General features: G+C 35.7%; 1 protein-coding gene across 10 annotated transcripts in view; it reads left to right on the forward strand.

Moving 5' to 3' along the window:
• MSR1 (macrophage scavenger receptor 1) overlaps nt 1-24,509 on the forward strand; it is a 741,681-nt gene that overhangs the window by 618,552 nt on the left and 98,620 nt on the right. For all 10 annotated transcript variants that reach the window (XM_058442303.1, XM_058442300.1, XM_058442301.1 and 7 more), the window contains 3 exons: nt 6,075-6,155; nt 11,683-11,763; nt 18,618-18,671. In XM_058442303.1, coding sequence (XP_058298286.1) covers nt 6,075-6,155; nt 11,683-11,763; nt 18,618-18,671 — 216 coding nt within the window. The remainder of the gene's footprint in view (nt 1-6,074; nt 6,156-11,682; nt 11,764-18,617; nt 18,672-24,509) is intronic.

The following is a 24,509-nucleotide window of genomic DNA, read 5'->3' on the forward strand; positions in this document are numbered from 1 at the left end:
CTTTGACTTCCTTGCTCTCATTCTGTACGTAATCCATTTGTAAGTCCTACTAATTCTTATTTCATACAATATCTCAAATCAAACTTCTTCTTACTCTCTATTACTAGTGTAATTCAAGCAACCATATCCCAGTCTGGTGTATTACATCCGCTTCTCAGTCGGTGTCCCTGGCCCTGCTCTTAGTCCATTCTAAATAGAGAAAAAAATGCTATTGAAGAAAACCCATAGAAATTACTGGATGTGTGTGGTTTCTGTCTTTACACTAGATGTGTCTTTTCTCTCTCTTTCTTAAATCCTCCAATATCTTCTCATTAGATTTGGGATAAAATCTAAGCTTCTACTTGGTCTGTCACCTGTCTATTTCTCTGCCCTAATTTTCTAAATCTTCCCTCTGACATCCTTCTGCCTAGCTTGGAAATGTAGAAGAATGAGGTGCCACGAACAAGTAAAAGTTAATACAGAGAAAGTGCTTGTTTCATTTTGTGCTGTCCATAATGAACACTAGACATTTTCACTTTCTCTTGAAATGTTCTGCTCTACATCTCTACTCCTTCTTGGCTCCACTTGAAGTTACCTCCTCCACCTTCCACCATTCTTATTCTAACCTTCCCCATCTCTCTGTCTACCATGATTTGCTTTAATTTCCTCATAGTATGTACCACTATATGAAATTATGTCGTCTCTGCATTTCCTTACTTGTTTAGCTTGTATCTTCTCCAGTAGTATGTGAGCTCTGTGAGGTTAAGTCTTCTCCTTCTTGTCTACCTCTGCATTCCCAATGCCTGTTAGAGTGCCTGGAAAATGGTGGGTGAGCAATTATGTATGTGTTGAGTGAATAAGTGAAACTAAGACTTTCTTCTTAGCAAGTTACACTCTGTAATAGCAGTGTCATTCTTCCTGATTTCCAAGCTATCGATTTTAATTATTTTATATGTCCCAAGACCACCATTAGTTCTCAGCGTTCTGTGTTCTCTATTCTCTTGTCATTTCTTTATATCCTCATATAAATTATTCTTATCACTTCTTTGCCAGAGTTGCAGTTGTTTCCTGCCCAGACTGTAATCCTTTTTGCACCCTTGTAGATTACAGCCTTGCTTTAGGAAGCATAAAGACTCTCTGTTGCCCCCTCATTAGACATACAGTTTTGCCCATAGCACTCAAGGTCTTCTTCAGTGTGTCTCTTAACTAGTCTTGAATGCTTCATTCCCTCCCTTGTCTTTTTTGTATATGAAATATTTCAACTAATTTGACTGTGATTCTAATGTACCCAGTACTTTGTGCATCCTGCCTCATGTCTTTTCCTTTATTTGAAATATTTTCTCTTTGATTTGTATTCGAAGATATCTTATTTATCATTCAAAGTCCATTTAAGATGCCACCTCTTGCATGAAGCCTTTGCTGGTTCTACCAATAGTAAGGCCCAGCAGATATTTATTCCTGTCTTAATATGGGACATTAAGTATTCTCTCACAAGAGAATTCTTAATGTGATAGTTATGTATAAAAGTATCTCATACTCTCTTCCAGAACAGTGTCAACTCTCCCTGGACACAAGTTACTTCAATTAGAAACTATTCTTTATATCTCTTATAGCACCTAGCCATAAAATATATATTAATTAAATTATAACTTAAGAAGCATATTTTAGAAATTAATGAGTGTTTTATCCTTTATCGTGTGTTGATTGCAGAGTTAGTGTAATTACTTTGTGTTCTCTTTTCCCGTATATTACTAATCACTAAATAATTATACAGTTAAAAGAGACAAAGATTTTTAATACATTTCTCAATTAGTTATGATAATTAGAGTCTTAAAGAACTACATAAAATTTCATTGTGGAAATGGTGAAGTAGAGTTTGGTGGAGAGTTGGGGATAACATGATTTAAAGAAGCAAAGATGAACTCTAGAGAAAGGTGTTTAAGAGAAATAAAGTATGATATGGCTCTGTGGTGAGAATAGCTAACATTTTGTTTATTTGGAAAAATTTTAGATATATTGGCTTCCTAGGATATAAGAGCACTAGAAAAGAAATTTTGATTTTTATAGTAGAGAAAATGAAAAAGGAACTGAGGAAATTTGAATTTGGAGTTTTGTAAAATTAATTACTGAGATTTTAACAGCTAGACTGTAGGCTAGAAGTGGTGGCTCATGCCTGTAATCCAAGCACTTTGGGAGGCTGAGACAATATAATCCCAGCACTTGGGGAGACTGAGACAAGAGGGCCTTTTGAGCCCAGGAGTTCAAGACCAGCCTAGGCAAAGTAGCAAGACCCTGTCTCTCATAAAAAAAAAAAAAAACACTTAACAAAAGGAAAAAAACTGAATTGTGACTTTAACCACTATATAAAGGAAAAATTCAGCTCTGGAATAATGGAAGAACAGATAAGGAAAATGAAGTCAATTAAATTTAGAACATGGTAGCATAGGATGTCAGGAAAGAAATGTAATGTTCTAGTTATGATTTTACCCAACTAGTTTTAAGACCTTGAGCAACTCACTCTCTGACCCTCTATAAATATGTTTAGTTAAACAATATTTAAAGTGTCTTCCAGATTAAACGTATCTAAATCAATGAGCATGAAAACTAGAAAAAAAAGAAGCAGGTTTAGGCAGCAATAGACTGATAGAAGATGTGGCAGATTGTTATGATGATCTGAATATGAGACAAGATTGAAAACAAAGTAGAAAATTAATGCTCAGAATGAATAAAAACTAGAGAAGCAAGATTCTGGAAACTTAGTCAGATAGTATTAGTGCTGTGTTATCATCTGAGGTTTTTAAATGATATGATACGCTTGGGTTTGCTTTTCTAGTAAATTGGGTAATTTTGATCTATGATATTGATGATGATCAAATATTACATACCAGTAATTTTTTGTGGTTATGTAAAAATCTTAATTTTCCTTTTTAAGAAATAATCATGGAGGAAGATTAATAGTAGATTTCGTGCATGTGTTTTATAAAGGTAATTCTTCATGGCAGATTATTATGATAGTATTTATGAATTATTCCTATAACTGTAATTGAAAACATTAAAGATGAAAAATAATGTAAATTCTATGGCTTCTTGAACTAGAGTAAATAATATATTTTGGCCAATATTAACCCAGTTTTTTTTTTTGACATATATCAAAAAGGGAGCTGACAGGTAGCATTTTGTCCGTTTATTGATGCAACGAGGCAGTTACTATGTCAATGTGGAACAAAATTTTGAAAAGACTAAATGGAAACTACGAACAAAACGTGACTACAAGACACTCTAAGTCTTTATTCTTTTTTCCATAATGTGGCAGAATAGGTTACTGCATTTCCTTAATTTGATGGAGACATTGCAAAACAGATTCTTATCAAAAAGAAGAAAGCTAACACTGAGGGAAATAGGAAGTGAAATAGACAAAACACGTTCGGAGCAGATGAAAAAACTCTAGCAATTGTCCAGCTGCGTGATGGTGAAGACGTGCGCTACAATGGGAATGGAGAGGAAGCTAGTTTTGGAAGGTGGCAGGGTAGTGGACAGTGTTCTCAAATGTTCCGCATCAGAAACTAAGAGTAAAGTGGTATATAATTTGTTATTTTATTCCCCCAATGTATCTAAAAGACACCTAAAACATTTATTGAGTTCCTTCCAACATTTTGTTAGAAACAGTAAAAGAGCTATAACAATGTACAAAAATGAAACATAATGTGAGATTAATGTTACATGAAGAATAGAATGACAATAAAAATGTATGTTCAACACGTCTAGTTAGAACTCTAACGAAAAGCTTTACCTGTTTTTCTTATTGTAGGATTCAAATACCGGGTATCAGTATTTTTATATAAAAATAGAGAGAGGGATCTTTAACTCCAAATTTTGTAAAATAACACAGATGTATTTGCCGTGATTGAACTAATACTCCAAAATTAAAGCTGTATACAATTCCCATAATTACATGTAATGTCATTGAAAGGATAGTTAGTAATTAGGAGAGTTCCTTCCACCTCTTACTTACCAAAGAAATGGTGAGAAGTCCATCTCAGAGTCTAAGAGTCTAGATCTATTCTCTGTGTCCCTTGTTTCTTCTTGTTTCATGTTCTAGTTTTTCCTGGAATGTCTGCGTCTTGCTTTGGATCCTGAGTTACTAAACTGAAATCTTTGCTTGTGCACTTTTTTCAAAACACCATCCTTGGCTGCTATCGTTGTGCTTCCCTTCGATTAGTTCAACAAAATTCAGGCTGTAAATTGAGTGTCTGTCCTGCTTGCCCCCCTCCCCTCGGATTCATTGCTATGTAGTGATGAATGGATGCAGCCGTATTCATGGTTGTGGAAGTTAAACTCCTTTTCTTGGGAAGTACTACATTTTTCTGCAGAGAACAGGGGCACATAAAGATTCCCTTTGATATAGAAACCTGACATTTCTTGTGCAACACTTAAATGTATGTCTTGCAACAATTAAGCTATACCTTAGAATATAATACACTGGTTAATTTCTAAAAGCCCTGTAATATATTGTTTGCATGACGATTATGTGAAAAAAAAATACACATACACACTTAGGAAAGAAATGGTAAAGATCTTTAGTTAACACAACTACGAATTATATTTTTCCTCACGCTTTTTCTAGGTTTTTATGTTTCCTATAAGTAGAGTTGCTTTTATAAAAAAAATACAGTTAAATGTGTGTGCAATGTTGCATATGAAGAGAAAGGGACATTCTTTTGAGCAGAGTAATGATATCTTGGGCCTCTAAAACCCAAACTGTACCTTGAAAATGGGACATACCAGAGGAATAGACAGAAGTAGAGTCAAGGATGTCAAAATAAGCGACAAAAAAATGTACAAAATACACTTTTTCATGAGATAATCTTTATTTATTTATGTGGCCCCCTCTTAGATTTCTTCAGGTATTATGTGTCCCACCTGATTAAAATTTTTAAACAAGTGCATTCTAACCAGGGATGCTGTATATATTTGTATGTTTTCCTTGGACTATGTATGTGACCAAACTATCAATTGAAAATGCCTCTTTTAAAATATCACTATGTCCTTATTCTCTGGTGAATCTGTGGAATAATGTTTCTCTCTGTTTCTTTCTTCTGGTGTTGAAAAGGAAACTAAGTGTTCTTCTTTAAATAAAGAAGAGATTTTTTTGTCCTCTGTACTCCATATGGAACATGGTATGTAGGTAGGATTACCTTTGAGTTCTAAAGACATGCTAGGTATAATCATTTTAAAGGCATGATGAGCAGATATCTGTTTTGCTGGACACAGAAAATACAAATGGCTAAATCAATGTTGTTTAATCACAGCTCTCAGGAGAGCCACCTGAGAAAAAATGATGAGACCAGAGTTTTCCTTGCAATGTCTCTATTTTGTTTACAGTATTTTTAGCAATCTAGAAATTCTACTTAATATTTTACTTGAAAAAAGAATTCCTCTACTCATTTTCACCTTCCTGCCTTTCCTCATGCCTTTTCATTCCCTAGGAATTGTCTTCCTTCCCCTTCTCTTCATTCTTGAAAGTACCCTTCATATCCTACTTTCTCAATGAAGACTTCAACCATCAGCATTCACGCGGATCTCCAGCTCACTGACAAATATCTGAGTTTATGGTCACTTCCAACAAAGTGCTTTCTGGTTGTATACTGTGTGTGAATTTTCCCTTCCCTTGAGGGTATCACAAATGTCTTTCAAGTTCTTACTTATAGATTTTCCGTATAGTGGCTAACTCCATATTATATCTAACACTATGTCTAACTGCCTAGGATGCGTACAACACTAATGTGACTTTGTGCCAGCCTGCTGTCTTTTCTCTGCCCCCAGGTTCTCAGAACATAGGAAAGTGTTAGGCACACTCACATTTAATATACTGTTAGGTTGTTTACTTTAAGGCAATGTCATCCTTATTAGTATAGGGCATTATATTCCTGAATAGCAGAATACTCCTCCATTCATGAAGTTCAGTCTTATACATTCTATATTATTGCACAACAAATAGAAGACTTTGGATTTCCTTATATAAGTATATTGACAGATGACTAACCCATTTTTCCTATGCTTTACAACTATGATCAGTAACTGTAATTTTTTTAAAGGTCCTCCTGGACCCCCAGGTGAAAAAGGAGATCGAGGTCCCACTGGAGAAAGTGGTCCACGAGGATTTCCAGGTCCAATAGGTATGATAATTATAGCTATTTAATCATATACTGTGAAGATAGATGATATACATCCAGGTATATGTGTAGGGGAGGATTGCTATTTTATTTATATCCTGCAGAGGATGTGTGTGTTTGTGTGTGTGTGTGTGTGTGTGTGTGTATGCACGCACGCACGTGTGTGTGTGTGTGTGTTGCGGGGGTAGTAAATGTTCTAGTAGCCTAATCATGTAGTGAATGATAAGCATTACTCATGATTTTTGAATAAAATAAATGCTTTAACCAGAGTAACCAAATGATATTTTTCATAAGTCTAGAGAGTGACATGTATATAACAGACAGCAAACAGTATAAGGCAGACCTAACCGTAGATCATATGTGAAGGGGAGTACAACAATTATCTTTGCATTGAATAAATCATCTTCACATTTGCAAGCTATCTCATTTTTAAGACACAAAAACTCACACTAGTATTGAGTTATGAATCACAAGCAAATTGGACTATATTTCTTATATAGTATTTCAAATGTATCTGTTTAAACTAATGAAATCTGAATGTAAATATTGGCTAAATTATGGATGACACTTACCTTTGCTGACAGTCACTCTCTGTGCTTTACTAAGAGCAAAATTTTTTCAAATTATTTTCCTCTAAGTTGTAATCTTGAAAGAAATATTTTGAAAGAAGACAATGGAAGACACAGAAGAGAGGACATGAACTTTCTTTGCTTGAAAAAATAAAAAAGATAATAACATGATTGTCATGTTAGCGTTGGCTTGAAATCAAATATCCTGCATGCCGTTTGATGGTAGGAAGTATACTGCAAGGTCTAATTATAACTAGAATGGTTTGTGTTACCAAAACATGTCTAAATACCATGTACTTCATCTTATTTTTCTGTCTTTTGATTATATAAAAGGTTCTTCTTTCTGATCAGTATATTGACTAGCCCTGGTCACTTCAGAAAAATTTTTGAAAATGAAAAGCATGAACTTGATACCTGCCTAAGCACAGATATGTATATATATGTGTATAAATATATATATGGCATATTATATGTGAAGATAGATGGTATACATCCTGGTACACATGTTTTATATATATAAAATAGCAATCCTCCCCATATATATAATATGCCAAGTCAGATGGTATTAGTATTGATGTGCTTTTGAATGCCTTGCCAGGAAAGAATTTTTATTCGAGAAAGTCTTTCTACTTGACTAATGCTAATCAGATATTAACAATGCTGCATTAATGTCATAAGTGGGGAAATAACCAGTATTAAATCTGCTGCCAGAACTACTATTGTCAAGGGTCTATCAGCTCCTCCATACAAGCTGCAATTGTCAGAGCTTCATAACTCAACCATAAAAGTTCAGTCTGGGCTGCAACTTGCCATACAATGCTTCATCTTGGGAGAATCTTCTGCAGCTGTTTCTGAACTATGACTGTATGAAATAGAAGGATTTATAAATTTCAGCTTGTGTTAATGTTATAAATAGACACCATTGCAAAGAATCTTTGATTTTGTTTTTTTTTATTGTAAATTAACGATTTGTCATAGTTTAAATTTACAGGGTAAAAAGTGACGTCATAATTTGTTGCTTTTGGTACTGCTCATTTACACAAATAGGCATTACCCAGTTCCTCATAAAAGACAGGTCGAGTTCCTGGGGTAATCAATGACTCTTCTAGGTTATCAGGTTACCATTTAGTTTGGTGCACTACAAGAAAAGTATTCAAAATACCAGGCATCTTTCCTAATGAATTATTTCTGGATATCTTGCTACGTTCTGTTCATTTCTCCACCAGATGGTCTAATTGCCTCATATTTGATACCTAAATCAGGAAGCAAAGAGTATATGATGGGCAATCATACTAATTCTACTTTCTAATTTGAGCAGGTTTATTATGTCCCCATCTCTACATCCATTTGAGCCTCCTAAACTCAGCTTGACCAAGTCAAACTCACCTAGACTGACAATCATGATGTGAATATCTGCAAAACCTAAGTGGTTGTCCTAGTAGCCTTAAGTAACTAATACATTAAATATAGTAGAATTATTATTCATATACTAGGGTGGATATTATGTTTAAATATGCTTTATTCCCCAAATAATAACAAATTTATTTTAGAGGGCTATTTCTTTGAAAGCATGCTGGGGAGAATGACCTATCACTTTTCACTCAGAAAATATGTGCTGAGCACTTTCTCCAGGCCTGGTGTTCTACAATACCCTGTAGGGTATGTGTAAACAGATACAGAATCTCTGAATTCACAGAGCTTCCAGGATGATAAGTAGTAATATAAGGGAGGCAAATGTCATGATCAAGGATTTTTTATCTCATGTGAGTTTCTTTTAAGGGGCCGATTTTACCCATGACAACAATGTTTTGAAGGAGAAACAACTTTCTTTTCTAAAGGAATTTTTGTGTAGGCCATCTAAGAAGCTGTTTATGCCCAATGTGATCAATAACAAGGTAGTTTGACGTCTAGGCATGGGAGGGGCTACCTACATGAGATGCTCTGGGAGAGAAGTGAAGGCTCCTCTGGCTGCAAACTTTTCGTCATCAACCAGTACTATTTACTTCCTTACGTAATCTGAATTTTCCACCATAGGAATCATGTCTCCAGAAGAGAAAATAAAGCTCATCTTACCCATAGATATTGGAAGAGAGGAACCATATTTTGTTAATGTTTATATCCACGTATATCTTTACCCTGGCCCACCCTTTCCCATAGGCTATGGCCCCAAGAAGGCCCCTCCGTAAAGCTTCAACAAGGACTTATATTTATATTCCCTAAATATACACCTGAGTAAGGAACATTGCCTGGCTGCAGGCTGTCGCTCTACGCCTGAGTATTGAAAGTGGGTTTCTTCTGGAAGTAACAAATTGTGCCAATGAATCCAAAAATGTCACTGCTAACTGTGTACGTATCATTTAATGAAACTAAATTTAGAAGCCTTTACCACAGGCTGCTGAAAATAATGATTGTATTACTGAGGAGGAGGATGAGGAAGAGGAGGAGAACAAGAAAAGCTAACATTTACAAAGTAGTCATTACATGCCAGGCATTTTTCTAAGTGTTTTACATGTATGAGCTCTTTTAATTATCACATCAGCCTGATGATGCAGAAACAAATAATACATCCATTTTACAGGTGCAATGCACAGTGAGGTTAAATGACCTGTTCGAGGTCAATCAGCAACTGGTAAGAGGCAAAGCTGGTATTTGAACCCCAATGGGCATGAGTGCAGAGTCCATTCCCTTAACCAGTCTGCTACATTGCAGAAAGGAGCCTGAACAGAGCAAGATACTGAGGACATGTGAATAATTATCAGACCAGCTTTATGTAAGTGATTTGATCACTCTGGTCTCATGGAACTGTCTCTAAAATGATGGATTCTGACTGGATAATGTCTAACGTCTCTTGGAACATCCCATGGCTCAGGTTCCATGTAACTGTGCTTATATTGTCCATGAGTTAGAAGCAAGTGCCAGACCCTTTCCCATTGCCACAGATTATTGTAGAAAATTAGTTAATTGCCTCCTGAAAGCCTCAGGGTATCTGATCTTATGGAATAAAGTTCAACAGCTGTGCTTATATTTTGAGGACTACATTTTGAAACATCATTAAACAAACAAGTCACGTAACTCCATAGGCGATATAGAGTCTGCTTAACCATCTCCAAGAACAGGGGTCTCTGACTACCCATTGAAAATGTACTTGATTTGTAGTTGAACACCCTTGATTTTTAGTTGAACGGCTGTGTTCTGAGCATCACTGTAAGGTACTTGAGAAGTCAGCATTGGAGGGGCTTCTCTGATGCTCCTGTGGCCCCAAGATGCTCCTGTCTAAAGCAGGCACCGTAGCATTCTCTATTCCATTACCCAGTTTTTCTAAAATTATAACCCCCAAGTTACCATCTTTCTTTGCTACCTTTCTCACTATCTGTCTCTCGTTGTTTCTCTGCTCTGGAAGATCTGTTTGGATAAGGATATTTTTAACTCCAGGAATGTACTAAGACTGGTACAATATATATTTCTCGAATTAATGAAGGACAGAGTAAAAGTGGAGGTTACTTGTGAATGGCACTCTACAAAGAGTAGGGGAATGTTTTCAAATTTTTTAAATTGGCAGAATTTACGGTCAGTGTTTTTATTTCTAAATTTGAATGACAGGTCTCAGTAACCACAAGTGCAGAAGTATCACTGCATTGCTTAGATAGTGAAGGAAGGTGTAAATATTAATCAGCTTGTACTGAGAACAGATGTTAGGTCTTTGTTAGGCTGTATACTATGAAGTCCAGCCAATATCTACTACTTTGTAATTAAATTGAGTTGAAATATCCTGACTTTACTAATATTTCTATATATAGTTTATCACTTTATTGCTTTGGGAGCAATCGTTCTAAACATAGTTTATCACTTTATTGCTTTGGAAGTTTGCTTAATTTCTGTTGGAATCAAAGTTTTACACTGGCTTAAATACTATTTCTTACTATTAAGAATCATATACTTCTTAGTGAGCGCTTCTTAGAGGGCAGTTAGCCCAATTTTAAGTGTCTCTATTAATAAAACTCAAGAAAAGATTTTAAAAATATATTTAATATATATAAGCCATGTCTTCTGGAACTTATGAACTAAAAGTAATATTCCAAAACGTTGATATTGGGAAAAGATGTATAATCAGTTTCTTACAATGTGCCTCCCCAAGGGATCAAGTGAGACTGGGTGAATGAGATCTCTCTGAATTGATGATGACACAAAATAAGATGCCTAAAGTGTTACAATAGTTTATCAAAAAGCACTGAGCTCTAGGATAAAATATTTTATTTCATAGGAGTATAACATTTTCTTTTATATGCAGTTGTTACAATCACCATAGTAATATTGGGTAAAAAGATAGCCATTTTCAGTTTTCATTTAAGCATATCGATCCCTGGATTTGTGTAAGTATATAGTACATACTCATAAGTAAATCTGTGTATCGTGTGTGTGTGTGTGTGTGTATCTTTATTTACACTGGGATTACAATGAAATATGTAAGAACAGATCCATGACAGATAAAGTAGTATATTTCAGAGCCAAGACACCAATTTATTTCATAAACACTCATTGATACTTTACATTGCTTGAGTTGCATTTTTTTCTAAGGCAAATCTTAAGAATTCAATTTTCAGCTTATGCATTTTAAAGTTGTCATTTCAGCTACAGCAAAATCCTGCCATTTGATGATTACTGGTTGACTACATAAGTCTTCTGGTTAAAACTCCAAGATCTATTTTTTCTGATGTGCTTTTATTTCTAGCAACAATATGTTATTTATTGAATAGCTACAATGTGCTGAATGTACTAAGGTTTATATTTATTTCTTGTATTATCTTTCAATGTCAAACATTAAATTTTAGGAAAGATATTATTCCTTCATTTGGATATTCTCTAATTTCATATTCACTTATAAAACTAGATGTCTTCATTATAGTTTAAAGTCTGTATGAAAACGAATTATTACCTCCTTTTTTTCTTCATTAATAATGTAGGTCCTCCAGGTCTTAAAGGTGATCGGGGAGCAATTGGTTTTCCTGGAAGTCGAGGACTCCCAGGATATGCTGGAAGGCCAGGTATTACAATCATGTGTATTTTCTTTATAGAATATGTGGAAGAAACACCAGATAATTTATATATATACATAATGTTATATATGTTGTATATATATTTTTAAATTCTTGGATGATGAAAAATGGTCATTGTGTGAATACTAGTATTCACATGCAGTTATTTTGTGGTCTAAAAATGATTGCTGAAATCAGATTTTTGAAACTGACTTCTCTTCACCTGAGGAAAGTCTCTATATCCCAAAGGAAAATTGTTTAAAAAAAACACACAGGAGTTATAAACTCCTCACAATCATAAATCATCACGAACGATGATATCCATCTTTGAGCAAAGAGATTTGAAGGACTGGCAAAGAAAAAAAAAGAAGCAAAGTGTAAATACCTGTTTAACCACAACTGGCCAGACTTTGTGAAGTTACAGTTAGCAAAACAGAGAGAAGTCTGAAATCCTATCCTCTGCAAAATAAATTGTCTGCTATTATCTACTAGTGCTTAATAATCAAGGTTGCTCAGCATTTTGAAATGTACACACATGATGATATTATTTCCATCAGCTCTGCCAGTAGCCTAAGCTTGAATTGCAAACTTTGAACAGCAATTTTAGAAAGAGCTAGGCTTACTGTCTCCTAATTTCAAAGTGAATTATCATCAAGAGAGTAGAGTCGGGCCAATTGCAGAGGTGAGCACCTGTAGTCCCAGCTATTTGAGATGCTGAGGTGGGAGGATTGCTTAGCTCAGGAGTTGGAGATGAGCCTGAGCAACATGGTGAGGCCCTGTCTCTAAAAAATAAGAAAAAGAAAAAAAAAGGAATAGGGGCCCTATCATTGAGGTATTTTTAAAATACATTTTATTTTTAGAACAGTTTTACATTTGTAGAAAAACTGCACAGAAACCATAAAGAGTTCCCATAAACCACCCATGCACATGTGGTTTCCTTTGCTATTAACATCTTGCATTAGTGTGGTATGCATGTAACCATTAATACACCAATACTGACATATCATTATTACCCAAAATCTATAATGTACATTAGTGGCCACTCTTTGTGTTGTACATTTTGTGTGTTTCAGCAGATGTATAGTGTCGTGTATCCATCATTACAGTATTAGACAGAATAGTTTCACTGCCCTAAAGGTCCCCTGTGCTCCGCGAACTCTATTCCTCCCCACCACAATCTCTTGGCAGCTGCTGATCTTTTTACTGAGTCCATAGTTTTGCCTTTTCCAGAATGTCATATAGTTGGAATCAGACAGTATGTAGCCTGTCAGACTGGCTTCTTTCACTTAGCAATATGAATGTAAGGTTTCTCTATATCTTTTCATGGTCTGATTGCTCATTTCTTTTTATTACTCAATAGTATTCCATTTTATGGATTTACCACAATTTGTTTATCCATTCATCTATTAAAGGACATTTTGGTTGCTTCAAAGTTTTAGGCTGGGCATGGTGGCTCACACCTGTAATCCTGGCACTTTTGGAGGCCAAGGCAGGCAGATCACTGAGGTGGGTGGATCACTTGAGGTTATCAGTTCAAAACCAGCCTGGCCAACCTGGTGAAACCCTGTCTCTACCAAAAAATACAAAAATTAGCCAGGCATGGGGGCACACTCCTGTAGTCCTAGCTATTCAGGAGGCTGAGGTGGGAAGGTCACTTGAACCCAGGAGGCAGAGGTTGCAGTGAGCCAAGATCATGCCACTGCACTCCAGCCTGGGTAACAGAGTGAGACCCTGACTCAAAAAAAAAAAAGTTTCAGAAATTATGCATAAAGCAGCTATAAACATTAATATGCTGGCTTTTTTTGTGGACAGAATTTTACCTAGGAGTGTGATTGTTGGATCAAATGGTAAATCTATGTTTAGCTTTGGAGAGTATTATTTCATTCATTCACCCAGTCCGCACAACTTGATGAGGGGTCACTGTGTGCTGGAGATAAATACAGCGCAGCTGCTTTTCTTTAGGAGCTGAAGACAGGAAAAAAATGCATAAGCAATTAGCTATTATACCATGTGGTAAGTAAACAACCTTGATAAGGTTGGACAAAATACTATATGGAAATAGAGAGTAAGGAGTGATTAAATCCATACCGTAAGAAAATGTGTTAGAAAGCAGTGTTTGTTAGTGCTGGACTAAAAGAGGCCTAGAATTTCTTTAGGTTTGTATTTCTCAAACTATAGCAGGCATTGGAATCACCAGGAGGATGTGTTAAAACAGCTTACAGGACTCCACCCCAGAGTTTCTGATGCAGTAGATCTGGGATTGGGCTTGCATCCTCACCAATTTCCAGGTGAAGGTGATGCTATTGGTCCAGGGACCACATTTTGAAAACCATTATGTTTAGGTAGAAAAAAAAAAACAATGGAGAAAGTATAATCAAGCACAAAGAAAAACAAGGGCAGAGGTAATAAGTCCCTTGACAAAACATATCCTTAGGACATCACTTCTTATTAAAAGACACCAATCTGATAGAGATGTGAACAGCAGTGCCAGGTGCTGCTCTAGTTGTACTGCAGACTAAAAGAAGGAACAATACAGTCTATCCTCTACAAGAGTCTGTAGAAGGTGCTAAAATTAGAAATCAGTCCGATAATTGTCAAATATGAAATATGTAAAAACAGGTCCATGATAGATAAAGTAGTATATTTCAGAACTAAGACCCCAATTTATGATATAAACACTCTTTGATACTTTACATTGCTTGAGTTGTAGTTTTTTCACAGCCTGGACTATGTGAATGATATCAGAAACATTATCAGATTCTGAAGGAAAAAGTTGAAAAAGAACATCCTCCATCTATTTTCTTCTATTCTCCCTCCCACGCTCCTTTTCTTCTCACCTTGCCCTTTCCTTCTGCATGGATTAAGTACACACTGCTCATAAGGATACAGTGCTAGAAGTAGGGAAATGAAGGGTAAATAAGACAGTCTACAACTGAAAATATACACAAACATGAGAAGAGAAAGAGAAGACTTCATGCTTTTTCCATGCATAGCAGATCTATAGAGTAGTGCATTTATAAGACCTGACATATTTACTTCAGAAAGTTTGGAGGATTTAATTGAAGGGAAACCTGGCATGTCTTCAAAATCCGTAGAAGGTTCTGTTCTACCTCGTTCAACGTAGTAGAACTTTCAGCATGCAAATAACATGCTTGTGTCCGTTTTGCCTCTTGAAGTCCATTGAAAGCCTGATTGTTTCCCTCAGGGTAAGTTATGGTCATTTTCAGGATTATCTAAAATATTAGACCATACATAGTTCATTTATTAATTCAACACATTTACTGAACATTTTATTTCTGTGATTCATGGAGCTATCTACAGACGGTTGAACACATGTGTCTGAAGTTTTGAGGAGAGGCCAGAGATTAAAAGATGAAGTTTAGCTCTGATTATATAAATATTCTTCAGAACCACTGATTTTAATAACATTTTATGGGTAGGGAGTGGAAAGGTACAAAGGGAAGGGGCTTAGCATAAGGCTTTAAGTAGTTCCAGAAGTACAGGTTGAGATGAACAAAGCAGCAAATGGAAGAAAAGTAGCCCAAGTGAAGAAGAAAACCCAGAGAACAGAGAATGAAAAAAGACAAAGACAGTTTCAAAGGTGGTCAAGTAAGGTGAAATCTACACAAAACTCTTTGCACCTGCTACTGTGGGGATGTTGCCATTGTTCAGAGCAGATTCTGTTGGGTGGGGTGATAACCAGATTAGAGTATGCGGAGAAGGGAATGGTTGATAAGGGATGGAGATGTGGTAGACTCAACTCTCAAGCAACCTCGCTATGCAGAGGAGGAGGGAGAGATGCATTTTTTGTTAGTTATGTTTCATTTGATTTTTTTTTCTTTGAAGGAAGGATCTGAGTACCATTTAAATGCTTATGGAAAGATAAAATAGAGAAGGAGTGGCTGAAGACAGAGGAAAGCAAAGCAGAAAGATAGCGTAAGGTTAATGAGTGGGTATTAAGGTTAGGAATTCAGGGACCAGGAAGAAGCACAAGGCTTAGGAGAGAGGATGATCGCATTTCAAAACAGCTTAAAAAAAAAAAACGGGGGGTGGAAAGGCGGGCTACAGCTGCAGAAATTTGGTTAGTATAATTCAGGCATGTAAGCAGAAACGTCTAACCTAGTATCCGGCTCATATAAGAGGCACTAAAAAATGCTTGAAATCATGATGATGTTATTGAAGACACCTCCTCTTACATTCTTTCAAGTTAGAATGTCCTCTTACATATGACCTGGTTCTTACTTTTGAATGGCCTTTAGAAATATAAGTTACTTTTTATTAAAGAGTAATACATAGGACAGAAGATAGTTAACTCTAGGTTTGGACCAAGCCCTTGCATTCATTTTTATTTATTTATTTATTTATTTTTATTATTATTATACTTTAAGTTTTAGGGTGCATGTGCACAATGTGCAGGTTTGTTACATATGTATCCATGTGCCATGTTGGTGTGCTGCACCCATTAACTCGTCATTTAGCATTAGGTATATCTCCTAATGCTGTCCCTCCCCCCTCCCCCCACCCCAAAATAGTCCTCAGAGTGTGATGTTCCCCTTCCTGTGTCCATGTGTTCTCATTGTTCAATTCCCACCTATGAGCCAAAGGTGTCATTCTGAAGGACCACTACATTCCTTTCCTTTAGAAAGGATATTTTTGCTGTTTTCAAGTGTGAGAAAAGATTTTCAGGTATCATCAGTAAGCAAATCTCTGAATCATGTTAAAATGATACAAAACATTTGTTTGTTTTTTTATAAGGAGATAAGGCATTTTATTTTACCATCTTTAAAAGGAAAAGTCACAGTGGTATAAGAACAAAAGCAAAATAAAAACATGAAGCTAATTTTTTATTTATCATAGATTCTGAGAGCTACAAGGACCTTTCGTGGGTCAATGCTCTGGCTTAAGCATGTCTATTCTGAAATATGTAAGACAAGTTGCTGTGTGAAAAGACTTCTAAGAACAATGCATAGTTTCTATCTCTTTTCTCATTGTGAAGTTAATGTTAAAATAATGAAATTAAGCTTGCTTATTATGTTCTTTTTTGTGAAAAGAATTAGAACTGATCAGTTACGCTTTGTTTTAACTCCTTCCTTCCCAAATTTTTAACAGTTTCTTAGACCTGTTTCCTCTTGGACAATCTGAAAATTTGGTACTATATTTTATTAAAGCATGCTCTCAAAATATAGGAAAGGTTTTGGGTGCTTTGTGGTAACAATGATTTTTGCCAATTTAACAGTACCTGAAACAACTCAATTACCATTAAGAAATGAATTTAGTGATATAAAGTATAATCCCATTATGCAAAGCAAGTAGGGAATTAGAAGTTTGGTATTATGACCCTGATATAAAATGGTTGGCATTTCATTAAATCTTCAAAATACAATTTCAATTGGGAATAATTTTTACTCTTTAAGTGCCTCAAGTCTCATGCTACTAATTATATACATTATATATATGTATTTTTTTAGTTGGTAAATAAGGATCCAAAAATCTTATCTAAGAAATACTTAATGACACGTGTTCAAAATAAAGCACAGATGATGACAATGTAAACTAAAGATATCAAAAATAAATATAAACGAAAATTATATATAATGGTACCATATAAAATGAACTGCGATGAAAAAGTTTTCCCCTCATTCCCTGAGAATAAAATCACAGAGAGAAGATTCTAGCTAAGCTTTAGGAAGTGAAGAATAGAAATAAGAAGAACTAGATCTTTTATCTGTTTCTTTTATGGGCAAAGTGCTTAATGAACAGGCAACTCTACAATGGAAAGCATTATTTTTTTTATTTTATAGAAGAATAAACTTTAGCTCAGAAAGATTTAAAGACTTAACCCAAACCACATACCCAGAAAGTGGCTGAGCAAAATAATTCAACACAAGCGTTTCTAAATTATAACTATTATTATTTTGAAATCTATGGTTGTTAAACTACATCCTCTGAGCTCTAGGATGAAAAGGTTGACAGTTCTCGATTTTGCTGGAGGGAATCAAAAACATTAACAAAGATTTTGACTTCGAGACAGAGAGCACTAGGATCAGTTCTACATTTGTGTCAAGACAATAATTACTTGCAAGATCTGATTGTATCTGATGGCTGTTGGAAAAGAAACTCAATAAGCAGGAACAGCACCAATCTTAAGAGATTTCTTGGTACTAAAGAAAGATCTCCTGCAGACCCCTTTAAAAATGGGACAGTGGGTGAAGTAGCAATCCCTTGGCAAAAACCAAGATCTAGCAGTGTTTCCACATCCATTTGAAGCCCTGACCCTCGTATAAAATATTTGTACCACACCCCTGTATAAATGGGTGAGGTTTCTCAAAACCAAAGGTGATCATCCTAGAGATGTGAATGCTCCAAGCATCTTCCTACCTTCCCCATGACTAAAAATCTCAACACTCCCAGAAATTCATTGGCAGCCCAGTTTTGGGGGATGGTACACTCTAAAGAAATGAAAACCATAAATGTAATGTGAATAGAAGAACGGGATGTGGGAGCTCATGGAATGCACTGGATTACCTGGGAGTGTGAGTAAGACCCAGTCAAAGGAAGAGGAGAAAACGAGGATGAATAAGTACAAAACAAACTCCTTATTCTTCAGCTTTGCTTGATTTAGGAAAATGGGGCATTTAGGGCCTTGTAAATAATTTGAAATATCACAATACTGAGTTCAGAACGGAGCTTCCTAAGTAATAACTATTATTATTGTTAACATTATACAATGTTATTATACATTTCAATATCTGTCAGTTCTTACACATTTATATTTTAATTACCTTGTAATGATCTGTCTCCGCTTACAGCAAACATTGTGAATTGCCCTGATTAAAAACAAATATTTTTCTTCTTTTCTCAAGGAAATTCTGGACCAAAAGGCCAGAAAGGGGAAAAGGGGAGTGGAAACACATTAAGTAAGTATATAGTGTTTTGTTTTCTGTGTGAATTCTTGTAATAAGTAAGTCTATGATACTAGAGATCTGGGCTTGAGGCAAATGTTGGGAACTTCAGCACAGATCCATAGAGACTCTTTGGAAGCGAAACATAATTTATTACAAATATGCATGCTAATTGGGGTAAAACAAATAGATTATATTATACAACTGTTTCAATCTCATTATCCATTTGTCTTTTGTTTTTATGATGAATGCTATTTTCTAAAAATTCCACAAGGAAAATTGTTCAATTTTCAAGTCAATTTCTATCCACTGAGGGAAAATCAAGCTTATGAATAGAAACAATTACAACCTCCTTCCTTACTAAATGAAACCTTAAATATAAGAATTTGGACAGTTTAAGAACCCTGAAAAATTAACTATCTGATGGCTGGGGCTTTTTGTTTATTTTACTAAAAACTTGAAATGTGGTATTTTATGTTCTAAACCTTTAAACCTACAACAGAATAGATTTCACAACAAGAATATTTATCAATCTAAAGCCGACCTCATGTTGTAATATACACAATCTGTTAATTGGACCTTAGAAACTAAATATTAGATGAGATGTCTTCTATTTGCCATGCTGTACGTCAATTGTTGTGTCTAGGCTGAATATATACTGATATAATGAAAGGATTATGAAGAGGAATATGGAATCCCCACTTAACTTCTCAGAATCAAAAGGCTCCTCCCTCTATATTCCCAATAGAAACTACATGTGATGTCTGTGTGTGTCTGTGTGTCCATGGGATAGCTGACACAAACAGGGTGATCATATTTAATCATCAGGGGTCTGTTTTAGACAGATAATGGCAAATCCTTTTATGTACCAAAATCTAGCAGTTTTTAGTTGTAATCATTATCTAGAAATATACAGTACCAATTTATCTGCCTTACAAAACCTAATTATTTTAAGCTAATATTGTGTAGGTGTGCCATATTTAGACAAAGTAGGGCATGGTTGTGAATACCAGCCATTAGAGTAGTCATTAGTGTAACCATGATGCTTTCAAAGTACAACAGTATTGTGTGTCTTCGGAGTACTTTAGTGTTACTTAATGAGTATTACTGTTATTACTATATTAAAACAACAGAAACATTAATCTGTCTTTTCTCCATTCTATCCACTCATTCTTTAATGTGGTCACTTTTGAATGCTGTATACTTTTTTCTTTTTTTTTTTTTTGTTTTTGTTTTTTTGAGATGGAGTCTCGCTCTGTCGCCAGGCTGGAGTGCAGTGGCACCATCTCAGCTCACTGCAACCTCTGCCTCCTGGGTTCAAATGATTCTTCTCCTGCCTCAGCCTCCTGAGTAGCTGGGGTTACTGGCGCATGCCACCACGCCCAGCTAACTTTTGTTATTTAGTAGAGACGGGGTTTCACCATGTTGACCAGGCTGGTCTCGATCTCCTGACCTCATGATCTGCCCACCTCAGCCTCCCAAAGTGCTGGGATTATAGGCATGAGCCACTGTGCCTAGCCCACCTGCTGTGTACTTTTTACTAGACTTACTTCTTTCTTTCTCCTTTTCACTCCATTTACTTTCAGCTGAGCTCTTCTTAAAAAGTTCTCCTTCTTATCCTTATGTTTATCTCTATCTCTGCCTTTATTTTATCTTTTGTTTTTATCTCCTTTTCCTGAGGCTTTCTCTGAGCTTCTTAACATTGACTTTAGTCAAGTTTTGCAAATAAGAAACTATTTTTTCTAATTTTTACTCTGCAAACAGCACCCCACTGTCTTCCATTACCTAAGGTTATCGAATGCTTTGAACATTTTCTCCAGATATGTTCAGAAATGCTTTCAGTTACAGTTATTTTCATGGCTATTTTGGAGTTTATGTACATACTTTCTTTGAGGAAGGAGTAAGAGAGATGTTTGCATACAGCCTCTGCATTCTCCACCATGCCCTCCCTCCTCATGTAAAGGATGTAACAACTGCATAATGCTTTAAAAAGAAAGAATGATATACATAAACATCTAATGTGGTATATTCCGCTTTTTGCTTATGTTAATATGTCAGTCATCTGTCCATATCATTATGTATGGCTCTACCTCTTTTCTCTCAATGGCTACACATTATTTTATTATTCAGCTATACCATAATTACCATAATATAGCCATTCACTACTCTAGTCCTGAACACTAAATGATTTTTGTTTGCTTTGGTCAGACTTTAATAAACAATGCTACCTTCAACACTCTCACATATAATCTTGTGAGAATACTTTGTAATAGGGAATTTGCTAGAAGTAGAATCAATAGTTCAAAGGTTATATACATTTTACCATTTGATGAAATTCTTGTAAATGGCTGCTAAAAGGTTGTACAAACTTATTTTGTATGAAAGTGCCTGATTCCCCACATCTTTAGTTAATTCTGGTGTGTGAAAATTTATATTGAATTTTTTCATAAGCATTTTTAAAAATTTTTAAGGCTTTCTTTAAATATGATAAAAATAATTAATTTCCTCTTTTATATATGTGTCAGGACCAGTACAACTCACTGATCATATTAGGGCGGGGCCCTTTTAAGATCAGGTGGGTTGGGCGGGACATCTCTGCTACCATCTCATTAAAAGGCCCTTCACCTCTGGACAAGTCATCTGCGCAACTGACTTCCAAGATCCTTTTGTGACTCCTCCAAATGACTTTGGCTCCCGTGTTGTATCTGACTTCCACATGGCCTCCTCTCCTGGTCCCTGGTGCTGTTTGGGCCTATGCTCTTTCTCATCATGCTTTGCTCATGCGCAATGAGACTACAACTAGGGTGTGAATTTTAAGTATCCTATCTAAAACTCAAACAATGATAGGAAAAATCCATTTGTTTTTCATTTGATTTTTACTGAGGAATCAGCTCAATCTTAAATGAATACTGGTCTTTTTCCAAAGCATTTCTGATCAAGGTAAAGGCTGAGTCAAGGGCTTTTTCTTTTTTCTTTTTCTTGTTTTAAGAGACAGAGTCTCGCTCTGTTGCACAGGCTGGACTACACCCATTCACCTAGAGTCTAGAACACAATTTAATTTATTGAGTTCTAGGAGAACTGTCATGGGTACTTATAATATGCGAGTTCTTTATATTCAAACATTATTCTCAACCAGAGATAGGGATGTCATAGAAGAAAATCCATTCATTCAATCATTAATTCATTAATTCACATGTCCGTTGTGTACCTCCATGAGCTGGGCATAACAGCTAATAAGAGGTAGTTGTCTCTGGTTTTACAGAGCTAATTGTCCCTGAGAGATGTAGACAAATGAACAAGCAATTGCAATACATCTACGCTATATTGGGGGAAGAACAGGGCTGGATAGGTATACAGAGGAGATAAAGATTTTTTAATTCCTTAGAATATTTTTAAAAAATTGATTCTTAGTTTACCTTCTCATCTTCTTATTTTCCAAATTACAGCATATATATATAATATATGTTTTATATATAGATATATATAATTTATATATATATATAATATATATAATATATATATATATATATATGTTTTGAAGTGAAGTCGAGCTTGGGCAATTTATCCAACGCATTTAAACCAAAAATAAAACTTTTCGTATATTCCCTGGTCATTTCAAACAAAACTATTTTGATCATGAAAAAGAATACCAATATTCTTTTGTTCTAAAAAGCTCTTATGGGATTACGTGTTATATTTTTGATTTCTCTCTACTGATCAACAGACTATATTTTCAGAACTCTTCTTTCCTTTACGTTTTAACACACAGACCCAAGATTCATACTATTAAGATTCTAGTAGAACTCTATATAGTATGCCTATGTATATCTCAGCATTTTCATTTCCACCCTTGTATAATGAACATGTTAACACCTACCTCACAGGGTTGTTGTGAGGATCAAGTAAGATATTGTGTGTGTGAAGATGCTCTGTGAAATCGTAAACTCCTTTAAAGATGTAAGGTATGCTTCGCACTGATCTCTCTCAACTGGAACAGCTTTTCCTCGCTGGTATAATGCAGACATTTTTAATCTATAGTCAGAATAGGAGTGAAAGCAAAATGAAAATGCAAGAAGCTGAGTAAATGTCATGGCAAAAAGAGAGACGCTAGAGAAAAAGAGAAGATTTTATATTAGATAGAGCAATGCAAGTGTGACCAGATCGCAAATCGATGAGTTTGTGTGAGTCGAGCAGAAGAGCATTAGTTATAAATAAAAGAAGCTACTAAACAGAGTGCATGCCAGGGGCCAGAAGCTGTCAACAGAGGTCAGAACAAAATGTCAGGCTAATAAAACAAAAGTCCAGTCTCTGAAGGACAAAGCATGGACCCAAGACACTGCTGATGAGAAAATTCCAAGAAAGGATGAAACAAGTTAGAGTTGTCAATGGTACTCTGGTTTTATGCCTACATGACACTAAAATCTCCAGAAATAAAAGGGAGAGAAGAATTAGCCACTTGTTCAGATACTCCTGACTATTGCAGGCTAGCAACATTGAATAGCCAGTTTATGCAAACATCTAGAGATAAGTTGTATCTCTTTTTCCTTGGTTTAATTTTATGAGACCTGCTGTCTCATTCTGCACTGCAAGTCAGGTAGAGTATGAGCAGCTTTCTTCAGCAGACCTTGGTCTACATCAGCCACAAGATGGCCTTAGTCCCAGAGATGCTGGGAGACAATTCCAGGGATTCAGTTAAAAAGTCATCTGACATCCTAGGCTAAATACAGATTTTTCAGTGTGAAAAACTTTTCCAAACTTTTCAACTTAGGGAAGAAAGGCTTCTCTTCTCTCTTTAGACAAAAAATGGATGCTGAATGCCCTGTTCAAATTATTGGCACAAATGGCACAAATTTTATCAACTTTAAAAATGCATAATGAAGAGAAAAGAAGCCTGCACTAAGCTCTGATGCTAGTCATAGTGAATTGTCTGCTGTGTTCTCACCTTAACTTGGAAGAGTGATGTTTCAGTCAAGCAAAATGATTCCTGCCATACAATATAACACTTGTGTGAGGCTCTGTCCTAAATATCTCAATTACCAATATGTGGTTTGGTGGTATTTCTCATCATTCTTTGCTCATGTGCAATGAGACTACAACTAGGATATGAATTTTGAGTATCCTATCTAAAACTCAAACAATGATAGGAAAACTCCATTTGTTTTTCATTTGATTTTTACCGAGGAATCAGCTCAATCTTAAATGAATACTAGTTTTTTCCAAAACATTTTGGATCAAAGTAAAGCCTGTGAGGCAAGGGCTTTTTTTTTTTTCTTTCCTTTATCTTTTTTTAAGAGACAGAGTCTTGCTCTGTTGCACAGGCTGGACTACAGTGGCACGACCGTAGCTCCCTGCAGCTTTAAGCTCCTGGGCTTAAATGATCCTCCCACCTCAGCCTCCTGAGTAGCTAGGAACACATCACCAGGCTTGGCTATTTAAAAAACAAATAGAGATGGGATCTCACTATATTGCCAAGGCTGGTCATGAACTCTTGGCCTCAAGCGATCCTCCTGCCTCAACCTCCCAAAATCTTGGGATTACAGGTGTGAGCCACCACTCCCAACCCAGTAGGGTTTTTGGTGGATTATACATTAATCCTCAGAAGAGCATTTGGGTGAAGGACTATTACCCCAATTTCTAGAATTATAAACTGAGGCTTACTGCTAATAAGTAGAAGAACGGAAGCTCAAAGCCAGGTCTTTAAATCTCCAAAGTCCTTATGACTCTGTCCAATATTCCCACACTAGTGTTATGTATTTTTATGTGTAAATATCACAGATATGTCATGTGGTGGGTGTGCAAAGAGAAAGGGGGGGAAGAGAGAAAGAGATAGGTAGAGAGAGAGAGAAAGGCAGA

Source organism: Hylobates moloch, unplaced genomic scaffold (assembly GCF_009828535.3).
Source record: "Hylobates moloch isolate HMO894 unplaced genomic scaffold, HMol_V3 SCAFFOLD_8, whole genome shotgun sequence".
Lineage (NCBI taxonomy): Eukaryota > Metazoa > Chordata > Mammalia > Primates > Hylobatidae > Hylobates > Hylobates moloch.